The 14,928-nt window shown below is 39.4% G+C and overlaps 1 protein-coding gene across 1 annotated transcript; it reads left to right on the top strand.

The window, feature by feature from the left end:
• The first annotated feature begins 1,350 nt into the window (after positions 1-1,350).
• On the top strand, positions 1,351-13,767 carry CUNH6orf58 (chromosome unknown C6orf58 homolog). The gene is made up of 6 exons (XM_041470151.1): positions 1,351-1,669; positions 5,804-5,890; positions 9,310-9,494; positions 10,575-10,708; positions 11,156-11,394; positions 13,640-13,767. The coding sequence occupies exons 1-6, from the start codon at positions 1,351-1,353 to the stop codon at positions 13,765-13,767; spliced, it is 1,092 nt and encodes a 363-aa protein (XP_041326085.1).
• Positions 13,768-14,928: the final 1,161 nt, after the last annotated feature.

The following is a 14,928-nucleotide window of genomic DNA, read 5'->3' on the forward strand; positions in this document are numbered from 1 at the left end:
ATAGCTAGGCTAATGTTAAAATGGCCACATTTGGGTTAGATAAATGCCATCCATAGAAGTTAATAAAAGAACAACTTGATTTTTCGTAACTTCTTCAAGACAGCATGATCAGATCTGTGTTAATCTCTGTATTTCAAAATCATTTGTGTTTCTCTCTCAGTCACCCAGGGACAAGCAGACAAAAGAAAAAGTGATCATTGAAAAATTCTGCTATTTACTAGAAAGTCTTCCTAATAAATAGAGTAAATTGAAAAATTTTGAATTTTGAAAGTGATACATTTCTTTTGAATTTACTATCAGAAGTTTGCAGCCAGTTTTGACTTGCTCCCACCCATGGTTAAAGGTACTTTAGGCACACAAAGCCCAACCGAAACTCACAGAATTACTTCAAAGAAAAGCAGCATTTGCAATTTTTCTCATTCAAATAAAAGAATAGAGAGATAACAAACCACATGTTTGTTTGCTGAGTGTTCTTTTGCAACATTGCTTATCTGAAAAAAACATTGCTTATCTTCAGCTGAGAAAAAGCAGCTGAAGATTATAAAGTCCTAGAATTCCTGGCAGTAGGTGAGAAGAAGGCAGCTGCACAGTTTCACTTTTGTTGAAGTATAACTTAGACACCAATTTTATCACTGGAGGCATGGGCTTTGTGTTCCCTTTGGAGTCTGCTGGATCATGGGGTATCAATACCTTAGAACTTTAAAATGATGACCATTTCTACACAAGACAAACCAGTACTAAAATTACAGCTAGCCAGGTGCTACGTGGCCTGAAGGCTGGTCTGGCTACTTCCAACCCTCTTATGACCTGAAGGCTGCAGGCAGTTGTCCCAAGGCCAAAAGACAAAGCTGACAATGGCAGTGTGTCAGTGATGCTCTTTTATCAGTGCCTGGAGTCCTCCCCAGAATGCCTCACCCATAGCCTGTGCGTGTCTTGAGGTGAGATTTCTGCCACTGCTGTCCCTCCTCTACCCAAAGGAATTAGGCTGGGAAAGGCAAGCTGACAGCTTGTAAGAAACACGGACACTGAAAGTTTTATAGTGCAACTGTACTATCAGTATTGTAGCACCTCAGCCTTTTGGAAGTGTGTACATATGTCATGGACAGCACGGATTTGGACATTTTCTGATTAGATTGATTCCTCTTAAACACCTGCTGGTACTCCCTAGATCCCACAGAGAGGACAGAGCACTGCTCACAGTTGCTAGTCTGGCAACTCCACTTCAGGGTCATGGCTGGGAAAGGGAAGAGAGACAAAGGCTTGTGTGTCTGAGTCAGCCTTTTTGTCCAGCCCTCACCTTTACCGATAAAAGCCCTGCAGCCACAATCCCCTGGGTCACAAGCCTTCACAATGTGGCCCTGCTTTGGCTTACATGCTCTTCTTGTAGTGGCTGTTACCCTGAGTCCTGCGACTGTTGTGGCACAGAGTGAAAACGATGTCCCTGGAGGTGTCTATCCCCCTCTGTGGGACCTGGCCCCCGAAAGCCTGCTGGATTTCCCAGTAAAGGACAACAAAATTGTCATCAGTGCTTGGAACTATCAAGGTCGACTGGGAGTGTATAAGAGTTTGCTGAGTGCTTCAGCCAAATATTTTGATGCCTTTGGACCCCAAAACAGTGGCAATATTCTCTGGGGATTACCACTGCAGCATGGGTGGCAATTTCGTACAGGTATGAATTATTTTCTTAAGATACTGGCTTAGCAAAGTGTTTACCAGATCTGCTTAGAGGCTTCCTTACCAAGGTTTCTCCCTCACAAGGCCAGTATGGCCTCAGACAGTGTAACCTTTGACAGAGCTGCCAATTTGAAAAAGAAATGCTGAGTGAACACCTTTACCTTGCTGAGAAATAGCTATTAAAATTCTTTATAGGAAGAGGTCAGAATCCAGATTTATGGTACAGATGGGCAATATTTCAGCTAACTAAAAATCTTTGGAAAGGCATTCCCAGTTGCTTCAGTTTATGTAGACAGATTTCAGGGCATACATTCTACAATGATATCCTTAAATTGTTAACTAATAGGCTTTTATTTTTGTTAATGCTACAAGCTTCTAGAGGTGGTTTGAGTTTTATTTCTAAGACATATTTGAAAGTTCACATCTCCCTCTGAGAACCCATTTACATTTATTCTTCATGATCAGTTTAGAAATAGCCTCCTTATTTTCTAAATATGTTTTTTACAAAAATTAAAGCTTTTTCTGTTTGTTGGTTTGGGTTGGGTGGTTTTTTTTGTTTTTTTTTTTGTTTTTTTTTTCCCCGGTTGCTTGTTTGTGGGGTTTGTTTGGTTATTTTGTTTTGTTTTGTTCTAAATTATGTCCAGATTCTAAAGGTTTATCCCCTAAAAGCTGGTTGTTGTATAGGGCAGTCATTCTGGTTTTCCTGTTGTCCCCGCCAGGGGAGCAGACACAGAAATACGTGTCAAAGGTTCCTTAAGGCTAAGGCTGCAATATCTTATCGGGGATAAACAAACATATCTGACTGCCTGTTGTTTTCTTTATTGGATGCAACCTGTAGTTACACGTGGTGGTGGTTTGGGTGACACTGTAGTTTTGAGAGAAGACAGAGGTCCTGCACCTGGTGGTGAAGGAAGGCTGCCAGCATTTAGTCACACCTAATGGAAAATTTACTCCTAAGTCAAAATGAGGAAAACAAGATAGTAAGCAAAATCCAGGCAGGAAACTAACTGGCAAACAGATAGCAACAAAAAGAATTTGGTTGGAGTTTAGGCAAGCTTTTTCCTCTTTTCCTTCTTTATGTATACAAAAAGAAGAGCCGATGAAACAGATGGCTGGTACAGCAGGAGAATTGACCCAATGTGTGGTAGAGGCAATGATGACTGGATGCAGCAGCTACAGCTGAGTGGTGACCTGCTGAAAAGGAGGAGGTGTAGAGTATGGCTTCATCCAGAAAGTGAGGATTTGCCCTGTTGCAGTGACAAGGGACATAGTTTGTGAGGGGAAGATTTGCCCCTGGTTGCATAGACAGGTAAAGATGTATTGTCACCTGCTAAAGAGTCATAGGGCTGACACTTAGATAAATTTTTTTAATTTACATGACCAGAAGGTTAAAAAAATACTAAAAGGAATCTATCACTTAGCTGGAAGTAGTTTTGCATTAAAAAAAAAAAAAAAAAAAAAAAAAAAAAAAAAAAAAAAAAAAAGTGAGCCTTTGAAGGATAAATGGATAAGGGACAAAGAATAACATAATTGTGGCGCATACAGTAGTGAGGTTAGCAAGGGCTAAACCTAATCCAGGTAGGCAGTGGGATAGATTAGTGATGAATGACTGAAGCATTTGTATATCAACATAATAAGCTTGGGCAAACAAAAACAGGATTTGAGTTCATGATGCAAGACAACAGAACTTTGAAAACATTACAAAATTTTTTGAATTAAGAGTTCTGTCTTGTCATGAAACTTATGTTACTGAGAGAATATTTTTATGGAGATGGCTCTGTATAAACCATGAAGAACAAGTGAAGCTGTTACTTAATAAGAGTGGTACAAAGGTTTGCGATAATCCACTCAGGGACATAAAAGGAAATCAGTATTTTGCCTAAATTTACAGCAGAGACAATGATCTTGAGACAGCATAGCTATTAGAAATGAGATTGTGGAAGCAGAAATTGTCACATGGGAGGTAAAGCTAAACTGAGAGTTCTACCTACAGAAACTGAGGAAACCAGATAGACTCTATCCCCACTTCACATACAGAAGTACAAATCCAGGATCAGGAACTTTAAGAAAGATTCACATGGTATTGTATGTCTCAAGAGCAGAAAAGATTGTGCCTGTACTTAAGAAGAAAAAAGAGATAAGAGCACATATAATTATTTGTCTTATATCAGCAGTAAACAAGATATTAGAATAAGTATGGAGGAAAGAATATTTAATGACATGGAACCAGATAGAAAAAGGGATAAAGCACAGGATATGTGAATTGAAAGTAGATTGTGTCAAGCTAATTTGATATCTTCTTTCATAATACAAATGTTGGGTTTTTTCCAAAGTTCAGAACTACATTTACTCCCTTTGTAAAAGCAAAGCTTAGAATGAAATTTTTTCAATTATACTTTACAAGACAAAGGAACTTCAATCTGGTAAAGGAACACCTGAAGGAGAATTTCGTGATAACTGTTGCTAAAAGAAATCTGAAGCTAAGTGGAGGATGTGCTAGGATCTCTTCATCAGCAAGATGAGAATAACTACATTTAGCACTTTCAGTAACAACATTTCCACAAAAAAAAAGTGGACAAATCTTGCTGATGAGGTTTCACATAGTTGTCAATAACACAGCTGGAAGGCACTATCAATACAGATTAGCTTGGGTAGACCTGAAAACTGAAAAAAACAATTGTGTTAAGCACAAGGAATAGGAGAAAGCAGAGACAACAAAAATGGTGTAGAGACCTGTAAGTGCAGTTAATGCTTCCAGCTCCAATTTCTACATGTCTTATAATTATCACTGATACTGCCTGGGAAACCTTAATTTTCCTGAAACACCAAGGCTAACAATATTTGGTAAACCTCATGTACAATTCTTTTGCAACATATTGTCTTTTTCTTCTCATCCTTTATCCTTCCGATTCATCCCCTGTTTAGGGTCACACACCAACAATGTTCCCATTTGGAATTGGTAGATATTTCCAGTTTTGTCAAGTATCTTATCTGCACACCAGTGATCTATTGTTGCCTGTTTTTTGACAGTCTGTTGAGGTAAAATCTTGAAAAATTGAATCTTTCTGTAAATATTAAAAAATATAATCTTCATTTTAAAAAATGGGTTGAATTACAACCCTCATTGTTGCAAGTTCATATTTTCAGTGCTTGGCTACTGAATGATACAGGTTTGAGTAGCTAGCATGCCCCAAGGAACAAGCTCTGCCCAGTCAGCTAGAGAGAATAATTAGGATAATTTGTATGCACATTCTTGAGTGTAAGTATCAGAAAATTTGGTTTGGTAATGAGGTTTAGTTCTAATCTGACAGAAATGACACTGCCATTATTCAGCTGACTATTGGAGAGCAAGTGCTTTGCAGGGCAGTTTGGGAGCTTCTGTAATAGCTCAAGTTGTTGCACAAGGCCATGGTAGTTGCATGTCATGCACCTAAAGCAGACTTCCTGACACCCTGCATGACAACACTTAATGTACACGTATGGCATGCTTTTAGGACTTAGGCTATTTCTTCATGCTGCATGCTTAAAGTAAAATATTCTGTCATGAGTAATTGTGAAATGTCTTGCACGTTTTCTACAGCACAGATGCTTGCAAACTTTGCTAATTAGTTACAACAATGTTTGCATGCTCAGCTTCACAGTAAGGCCACGTTTGTCTGTGTGATTAAGATGGAAGTGATTCTGTATCACACAACCCAATTAGGTGAGGCAATTACTAGCACATTTAGTTTGTGCTATTTTGCTTGTTTAGCAGCTCTACTGAGCTAGCAGCCCTACATCTATTAGAAATGATGCTTCAGCTATGCACATGTTCATGTCTGTATATGAATGTATATTTATATGTCACTAAAAATACTGTGATGTCCTGATTTCAAACAGTTCAGTAAATTCCCAGAATACATTTACAGTGAGGAATAGCTCAAAATTTAAACACAATCAAATTACTATGCAATGAGAAACTCAACTACTCTAGGACATTAGCTTATGAAGCAAAGCAGCAGTAATTGTTTTGCTTCTCTAAACAAAAGTCTGCTTGCTTTATTCCTCTATATCTTTTTCATCTCAGTGGGATTTCTTGTATGAAAAGTTTGAGAAGTATTTGTTGTGTTATTTCATTTGATTCATTCAGGTAGGTTAGCAGATCCTTCTGGTGTGACTTCCTGTGGATATGAAAATGGAGAGATCCTGTGCCAATCTGTAAGAAGCTGGTGGTCCTGTAAGTATACGCTGTCACACTGTTCTTCTCCAAAATAAATTAGTGTCCTAGAAAGCCATCTGAAAATATTTCTTCCCCTTAGACTTCTCCATTACATTATCATTTCAGTGCTATGTAATTCTCCATCACAAACTTGCAACAAGACACCTGAGTGTGATTGGGTAAATGAAAGTTAATTGATTTTGACAATTTACTTGAGGAAGGAGGAAAAAAGTTTGCAGCCTTAAAAATACTTATACTGCAAATATTCACGTGAAAATGTGTGGGAAACACTATGACAGGTATATATATTTGTACAATTAGTCCAGAGCAGATTTCTTCAGTTTAGATGCTTGCACTTCAAATTAAAACTTTATGAGAAAATGTCAAGCAGGAATCTTTGTGATTCTTATATCAATATCTTGGTTCTTTTTCCCTTAGCATATTTTCCCTCCATCACTCTTGTCCTTTGCTCCCTCAGCTTCCTTGACGTTCTGTTGTAAGTTCCCCTTTTCCCCAGACCTGTCAGTAGGTTTGAGCAAGCAGCTCTGTCCCTTCCCTGGCACAGGAATGTTTTTCCTTCAGTGGCCATTTGAATTAAGCTTTTGGCTGCGAATCAGCAGTTAAATGTATATGTCTTCAAGTGAACCAAGACATAAGCATAGATAAAATTAAAAATGTAAACATAGGATAACACTGACTGTGGTACTCACTTCAGCTTTGGTTTTCCCTCTCTGTGTTTGGATAGCACTAGTGCTCTGTGGGATGGTGTCCCACACAGTGTCAGGTAACAAGAGTCGCTGCATAGCCCTTTGCAAGCAGGGGACCTTCCTGGAATAGAATCTACCACTTTTACTTCCTCAGTGCTTGAATTCCTCCTCTTCATTTCTTCTAAATATTGCATGTTTGCTTGATATCTATTTTGTTGCCTCCAGAAAATGTATAAACTCAGCTTTGATTTACCCTATTGAAGCAAGAACATGCATAGTGTCTTTGAGACTTCATGGAAACGTGTCTCAGTGTTCTGAGGATATGAAAACCTTCAGCTGGCCTTCAGAGCAGCCCACTCTGGCAGAAGCAGTCACATGAAACCAGGAATGAGTTCAAACCAGAAACTCACATTGAATATACCTCGGGTGTATGGGATACTACCTGCTTAAGAACATCAATCTCTTTGCCTAGAATAATATTTAGTATAGTCCTGTCCTGCATTGTTTTATGCCCTCTAAGTCACCCAAGCAGGTGCAAATATATAATATAGGCAAGAACAATTAAAAGAATATAAGCACTTTGTGATGTGAGATCAAGGTTTCCATACTTCTTATGAAAACAGTGAACAAGAAGCAAGAGCCAGTTCAGTTATGAGTCTCAGTGAAACACTGTCTTCTCATCACTTGAGAGTTTTCCTTTACTCTTCTGACTAGCCTTACATTTGCTCCTGAATTTCCAACCAGGTCCACATTTAGGAGCTGTGTCACATGAGACAAGGGGTTTCTCTTTATATATGACCCTTTATATTTGTTCAGTCAGCACCCCCAGAGAAGTTGAAACCCTTGTGCCTGACCAGCCTTTCAGTGCCCCATTATGGGGATCCCATCAAACAGTTCACTCTATTGGAGCATGGTTTGACCAACCTGTTTAGGGTCACAAACCAACAATGTTCCCATGTGGAATTGGTAGATATTACCAGTTTTGTCAAGTATCTTATCTGCTTCTGGCCACTCCTCCCTTAGTGCTCTTGAAGGACTCCCACTAAACAGTGTACTGAATAACACGCTTTATTAACAAAGACACTGATAGTTGAACGCTGTGACAGGTTAAGGTTCAGAGATTACTGCTGATAGTAACTGATTGCAAAAATGAATTTGAAGGAATATACTGACCAATTCTAATCTCCAGTTAAAGCTAGCTAGAGATAATAATTTAGCTTGAACAGAATGAGGTTCTTGCCCAATAGGCATCCCTTTGGGGGAAGAAGACAAGTTCAACCTGTTGACTGATCCCAGAAGTTATGACCTCCTTCCCCAGTTTAGCTAGATTTATATTGCTTCCTTTGAGAGAAAAGAGAAGGTTAAGTTACAGTTGGTAACATTTCATGTTGATGTGGTGCTTCAGTCACTAGTATATGTAGAGTGTGAAAAGCAAGATGTATTTTCAAGATAATGAAGTGAAGGCCAGCTTCTGCTTACTGTCTGGTTCATTCCTTGAGCTTAGCTCCTCCTAGCTGCATGTTTTGAGTGGAGCATAACCACCACACTGCTCTGTTTCTCCATCCTTTGTTTCGTATCTGCATTGATTTCAGCAGACCATGACCACAGCACCTCCATGCTGCTCCATCCTTTTTTTTTCATCTTTTGCTTAGAGCAATGCATCCAGTTCCCTCAGTATCCCTGCTCCTAAGGTGTACAGGCCAGTCCCTGCTGAACTACAGCCAACACACACACTCCTTCTTCGTGAACTTTGTTTTGTCATCTTCTCTCATAAGGTGGAGCAATGGCTTCCCATTAGGAGGACATGGATACATGGTGGGTGTTCAGGTCTTGATGATTTTGGTTCTCACTGCTGGGATTTTGTACAAAATGTCAGTGCAGTCCGTGTCCCTGAGACCATGCATGAGCAAATGGCTTCTCAGCATAACAGCTCAGAGGCACCCACCCGAGAGGGAGAACAACAGATCCCCAGGGTTTTCTTCACTCAAAACCATTAAACTTCATTTCTACAAAGGGGACATAACTAAGAGGAGAACTTCAGATTCTCCTTTCACGAGAGGAATATCAAATAGTCCTGTAGGCACTCTCACTGGGGACAAGATTTGGTACCAGTGAGAACTGAGCCTGAGTTTCCTATATTTTGAGTCTGACTGCTCCAACTTATGGATGAGACCAAAGAAAGCCGTCATCATAAAATAAATCTAAACAGATAAACTGAGGTAACATCCAAACAATTTTTAGTGAGTAAAATATTTTTTAGAAGTAAAATTATTATTTTCCAGTAAAATATCACATTTTCCTTTCTCATAGGTCATGGGTACATAGAAGGGGGATTTTTAATAGCAACAATACTTGTGGAAAACCCCTTAGTCTTTCTATACTTAGTTTGCAATTAATATTTGAGAGACTTTTCTTGTCCTGTCCGTGACAGCCTACAAAGGTCTAACTTTTTCCCATTAGTTTTTTTCCTTTCCTACAAAGTAAAGCACAGTGGAAACTCATACAAGGCTCTTAAATGATGATGCATAAATGAACACTACAAATAATATCTAAATCAATACAAGTGTCATCTTTACTACATTTCAATACATCTATTCCACTGCTGAACAGAGTGGCATTCGTGGCAATTTGAGACAGTTGTGTTTAGTGTGGGAGAGAGTTCATTTTCTTATGTGGGAATTTTTCATTCACTTGTGATTAACACCTGCTGCTTTTTAATTATTGTTACAGGTATGAATTACTATCTGTCCATTATACCCTTTCTGGGGGCAGTGGAGGCTGGTCTCTTTGGGCAGTTGCCATATGAGATAGAAATATTGCCACCAGAAGAGCAAAAAGATGATTTCTGTTACAGCGTTAAAGACTGCCGGTCTCGCATGCCCAAGCTCATGGATGACTGGAAGGCCTTTTTTGAAGTAAATAATTTTTTAAAAAAATGTTCATAAATTATACCAATATATTAGCTTTAAAAACTATTATTACTGTCATTTTTTAAGATTTAGAGAGCTTAGGTTGTTTTCAATAGCAGCTTCATATAAAAACAACAAGCAGGAAAAATGGAAAGCATAACATACAGTGAGTCAGAGAGAAGTAGGACAGGATTTTTAAAAGTTATAGAATTTTTCTCTTCCTTTAAGACAGTTCTGTATTTTGGCCTCTGTTCCAAGACACTGTTTTGTGTTCAATTATATTTGTATTCTTCCAATACTGCTTATGTTAGCAATGCAAAATAAGCCTGTGAGGTGGAACACTGCCCTTAAAAAGTGGCCTTTGGTTGGTTTTATAAGGTTTGTTTATTTCTTTCAACATCTAAAAACTTGAAAATGCTGAAACATCATTCAGAAGTACACCTATTTATGCAAGTAGTTATTCTCTTTCCTGCTCACTCAGCTGTTCTCTAATCCCAAAAATAACAATATTTCTTACTTCATAGATTTAATAGCTATTTTTATAGCTAGACTACTGCAGTCAATATTTTTTATTGATAGTCAAAAAATTGATAATGAGCAGAACTGTTAAACTGTAAGTTCCCCTTGTGTGTGAAAGTAGACGGTTTAAGAATAAGACTGGATTTGTCTTCATAAGACCATTTTTCCCATGCATCATGTTTCAGAAGTTATTGTAAAATATCTACTACTCAAACAACCATAATGACAACAAGGAAAATTTTCTTACTTTTCTGAAAACTTTCAGAAAGTTGGGGTCAAAAGAACATAGATAAGTGTTTTAAGATAATAAGGAGTCCCCTGTTTCAGTACTGAATACTCCATGGCACTTAGCTGCAAAAGTCCATTGAATTTTTGTAACCAAATACTGAAATTATGTGACTAAAACCTTTGCAATGTTGAAGTTGAAGAACAGCAACTATCACTAACTATTCAAACGCAATTTCCTTTAGCTTATTATTTGTGAGGTATGTTCTTATATAAAAAAATAAGAATTGGGTTTAAACCTCCTCTCCCATTCTCTGCCCTTTTTGCTCCCTGCTGCTGCAGTATCTGTTATCTACAGAACACAAAGCTCTGAGCTCTGCCAGCCTCTCCTCCTTCAAACTGGACGATGCCCTTGGCCTCATGTGGAAGGCACACACCTCCTCCATTGCTTACGCTCTCCCCAAATTCCAGGACAGGTAAGGGGAATAGAGCAGTGTCCATGGAGGATCTTTCCACCTCCAGGCCTCTTTGGAAGGATGGTATCCTAACAAAGTCTGCATGAGCCCCTGTACCTTAGGCATCTACTCTTTTGGCTCTTCTCTTCCTTCCTCTCTCAGAGTGTGGGATGACCAGTGAGAGATGGCTGCCCAAACTGCAGTGTCCAGTCAGGCTCTGGGCTTAAAATGAGATGCTGGTTCCCCTCTGGGAGCCAGGGCCTGATTCAGGAGCTGTTTTTAATCTGGGAAGAGGCAGGGTTGCCAGGAGAAATTGGGTATAAAGTACTTAAGGAGGCTTCAAGTGACTGGCGCTGAGGCTGCTCAGGATTTTATACTGAGCAAAACCCTTTGGGATAAATGATCAACTAGTGTGTTCTACAGGAGAGTTCAGTTATCTGCCGCAATTTTTATTTTCTTCTCTTTCAGCTTAAAATATCTCTCTGATCCAGAAGCACATTTTGGTGAAGACTGGGCTAATGCTGTAGATTTCATTGCCGCCACACACTTCAGTACAGACTTAGTGACCACAAACGAGTTCCAGGCTTTCCTGCCCCAGAGGATGCTTGTTGAAGGGGATGTTCTCCCACCCATTAGTGACTTCAGTCCAGGGCAAAATAAGGTCCTGGTGTCACTGAGAGCTCTTCACAAAGTAAATAAAATGACAGGTATGAGCCTGACCTACAGATGTCTGTTGTCCATAGATATTTAATATCTTGTTCTCTCTACATACCTCTCTCCTTATGAATACAGTGAATATTTGATATAAAGTAGCATAAACACATCTTAGAGACTAACAGTAAAACAATTAAAAATAAAACCATAAGCAAACCACACACCAGACAGCAAATGCTGGTGGGACAACACTGGCAATATGAGGGATTTCAGTGAGAAAAAAAGTATTTTGGGAGCAGATGTTCTTACTCTTTCTTTTCCCAATTTTCACAGGAACTTTAAAAACAGACTTTTTTTTTTGTCAGTTGAATCTGAAACCATTAAGACTGTAAATTATTAGACCAGTTGAACAAAAACAAACAAACAAAAAGTAAATTATCATGAGCAACAGTTTTTGTGCTCACAAGTGTTCTGGTTTCAGTTTTTGGTTTTCTCTCCGTCTTTGATTTAACAGAGATCTGTCCCAGCAAAACTGTATCCTTAGTCAATGCTGACTTCATCGTATTCACCAAAATAAGTCGTACATCACCATCCAGTGGTGCAACACAGAATTACACTCTCCTGAGGATTCAGTTCTTTCATAGATACTTCTGGGTTGGCTATTTTTGTTTGACCTTTATGAAGCAAAGTTATTTTGAATCTTTAAATTAAAAGAATGAAAAATTGGCATGCTTAGCTATGGCACTTGTGATCCTCTTCTATCTGTACATTTCACGGAAAATTCTCTCTCCAGTTGGATTTAAAGCTGAAAAAGATGTGAAATAAAGCTATTCAGTGCTACAAAAAGAGCATCTTCCCATGGCAGAGTGCTTCCCTCACATTTTTCACATAGCATTTTTTTTTTTGGAATCTGAATAAGGGTCTGAACAGATCTATCACCTGCTTGGCAGCCTATGACACAGTTCAGGGTTTCTTGACACACCTCCAGGAAGGGAGAGGAGCAGGGCAAGGAAAAGCATGACCAGAAGGACAGGAAGGAGGGATGAGAGCACTAGGGTAGCACATCAGGTAAGGACAGCACTGCAGGGAGAGAGGGAAAGATGCATGGATGTTGAACATAAATGGAAGAAGAGAGAGATAAGTTTCATGCAGGTGCAGCCATAATGAATCCTATAGCTGAAATCCCTTATTTTGCAGGTAGAGATTTCCCTGACTTCGCTCTAAGGGATGAGCTTTGAATTCAGCTGAGAATTAAATGCCAGCTAATTCAGCCTGGTAACTGATTTGCAGATCAGAAAAAGGAGCCTTAAAATAAATTTGACTGCATCTAAATCCACAGCCTCATCAGGGACCTGAAAGACCCTACCTTAGTGCTACAAAACACAGGTGACAAAATATACTGGTTTTGTAGATGCTTTTAAATACATCCTGTGACAGGGTTATCTACTGGTACTGCAAACTTCAACAGCAGCTAGAGGGTCCTATTACCTCCTAGGACGGGACCCTGTCCAACCCAGAGTGAGACTTGATTTCTTGATTCAGAGCTTGATTACTCTTTATTTTTGTTCACTTGCCCCTGCTAGTCCAGCAGGAACTGTATTGAGAGTGTTGTGCTGCTTCTAAAGCTTTTCTATTCATGGACTGTCAGATCAACTTTTTACCCAAAGGCAGAACAGGAGGAGAATAAATTCTTCTTACACTAGACATTTTTACCCTCAGATTTCCCCTCTATCCACTCTAAAGATGAACACTGAGTGGGGTGAGGAGTAAGCAGTGACTATCCTGCAAACTGGTGCTAATGCTAGGCTGGGTTGGCCAAGCCAAATGTCCTAGAGCGCCACTGTTTATTGCCTGGAAAAAAGTATTAGGATAATTTGCTTCTTTAGCTTGAGGTCTTAGCTGGCAGAAAGTGAACACTTTTTGTTTTAGAGTGAAAACGAAAACAGGCCTGATTTTAACTCCCAGGCTACTGCTCCATAAACCACGGAGCTACGTGCCAGAGCAGACAAAGACCTTCCCATAAGTCTTCAATCATTTCGACCTGCAACACTGGTGACAAGGGAACAAGCCCCGTTGTCTGTCAATACAAAGGATCCTGAACTGAATGAATGGTCTGTGTCTCTCTGCACACTTGTAGGCAATTATCACCCGACCGCAAGCTCCAGCTTTGTCCACATTTCTGCGTCCCCAGGAGAGTGTCGAGTGCTTGTTGCCAGACGCGCACTTGGTCCCTGGTACGCCGCGAGCTGCGTGCGCTCCATGCTAAATTGACTATGTCATCTTGTGTTTTTTTCCAAGGAGGACTGCTGCTGAAGCTGTGGCAAAAGGCTATGTCCACAGAAGCAGGGAGAAAAAAGGGCCGAGAACTGATTGAAAGCTTGCCTTGGAGCCAGAAGTTCGAACTCCTTGACCTAATAGGATTTTAGGATTATTTGGAAGGAGATGATTTGAAAGTTCCCAGTTCCTCGAGAAGGAGCGGTTCCAAGGTGGATTGATTTATTCTTTTAGCAGATGTGTCTGGTAATCTGGCTTTGGTAATTTCTTACAGCAGGATTTCCTGAGTAGCCATGCGTTTCTCTCCCTCATATGGAATCAATATTTTTAACCTTAATTTTCCTAATTATCTCATTTGTTTAACTCAATTCCTTATAAATAAAAAACCTCACAAAAAAATCTTGCTTTACTACTTTTTGTGGCTTTATAAATAATGTATCCTAATTGGAGACAAAATTAAAAGCAAAATATATTCTGTTTCAGACTGTTTTTTTTTTTTCCCCCTCTAGGCAGGGATTCCACTAGATATTTAATTACTTGATGGTCTGACAGATGATCATGAGAAAGCTTTTTTTTGAAGTTCTGGTCTAAAAGTAATGCCTTGACTGTTTCCCAGCAAAGCTGTTATTTCACAGAGCAGCTGCAATCAAACTGGAAGCTTTCAGGCTTTTCAGATTAGATACTTGAGTACAGATAGATTCCCTTGCTATGCTGTTTTGCAACAAGTACATGCCTCACGTGGTAAAGCAGAGCCAGTCCCAAGCAGTCCTGAATCAAATTAATTTATTCCATACCAGCTTTTACATGACAACAGAGATTTCTTGTACTTCATTCATTTCACTTTCTTCAAGAAAACTTCGATCTATATGTGAATTTATGTGATTATACGATTTATGTGTCCTGTATAACCACAGGTTGCTTTTCCATTGCCCCATGTCTAAACCACTTGTTGCAGTGTGTCATATATTGGATTTGGTTACTGAGGGAAAAGCTGTATTTGCAATGTTTGCACTCCCAGTACCTGGAACAATCAAACCCAAGTGTTGATCTCAGTCTTCGGGGTAATAATACATATTTGGAATCAGTTATAACTTGAAAACAGAGGTTGCGGGGAGCTGAGCCAGGGGTCCTGCACGCAGACAGGGCTTGAAGTTTCTTGTGAAAGTAGGAAATGAATGATGTCTTTGCCCACAGCAGTGGGCTTGGAACCAAATGAACTTTCAGATCACTTCCAATCCAAATCCTTCTGCAATTCTATGAAAAGAAATAATTTATTTCCATTCCATTTTCCCGGTTTGATTCGTCCTTTCTCC

The sequence above is a fragment of the Pyrgilauda ruficollis genome, unplaced genomic scaffold (assembly GCF_017590135.1).
Source record: "Pyrgilauda ruficollis isolate IOZ18807 unplaced genomic scaffold, ASM1759013v1 scaffold24, whole genome shotgun sequence".
In the NCBI taxonomy this organism is placed as follows: Eukaryota; Metazoa; Chordata; class Aves; order Passeriformes; family Passeridae; genus Pyrgilauda; species Pyrgilauda ruficollis.

Coding starts and splice junctions, on each gene's coding strand:
- CUNH6orf58 (XM_041470151.1), top strand. CDS start 1,351: ATGTGGCCCTGCTTTGGCTTACATGCTCTTCTTGTAGTGGCTGTTACC. Junction 9,495..10,574: donor ACTGGAAGGCCTTTTTTGAA/GTAAATAATTTT, acceptor CTGCTGCTGCAG/TATCTGTTATCTACAGAACA. Junction 10,709..11,155: donor CTCCCCAAATTCCAGGACAG/GTAAGGGGAATA, acceptor CTTCTCTTTCAG/CTTAAAATATCTCTCTGATC.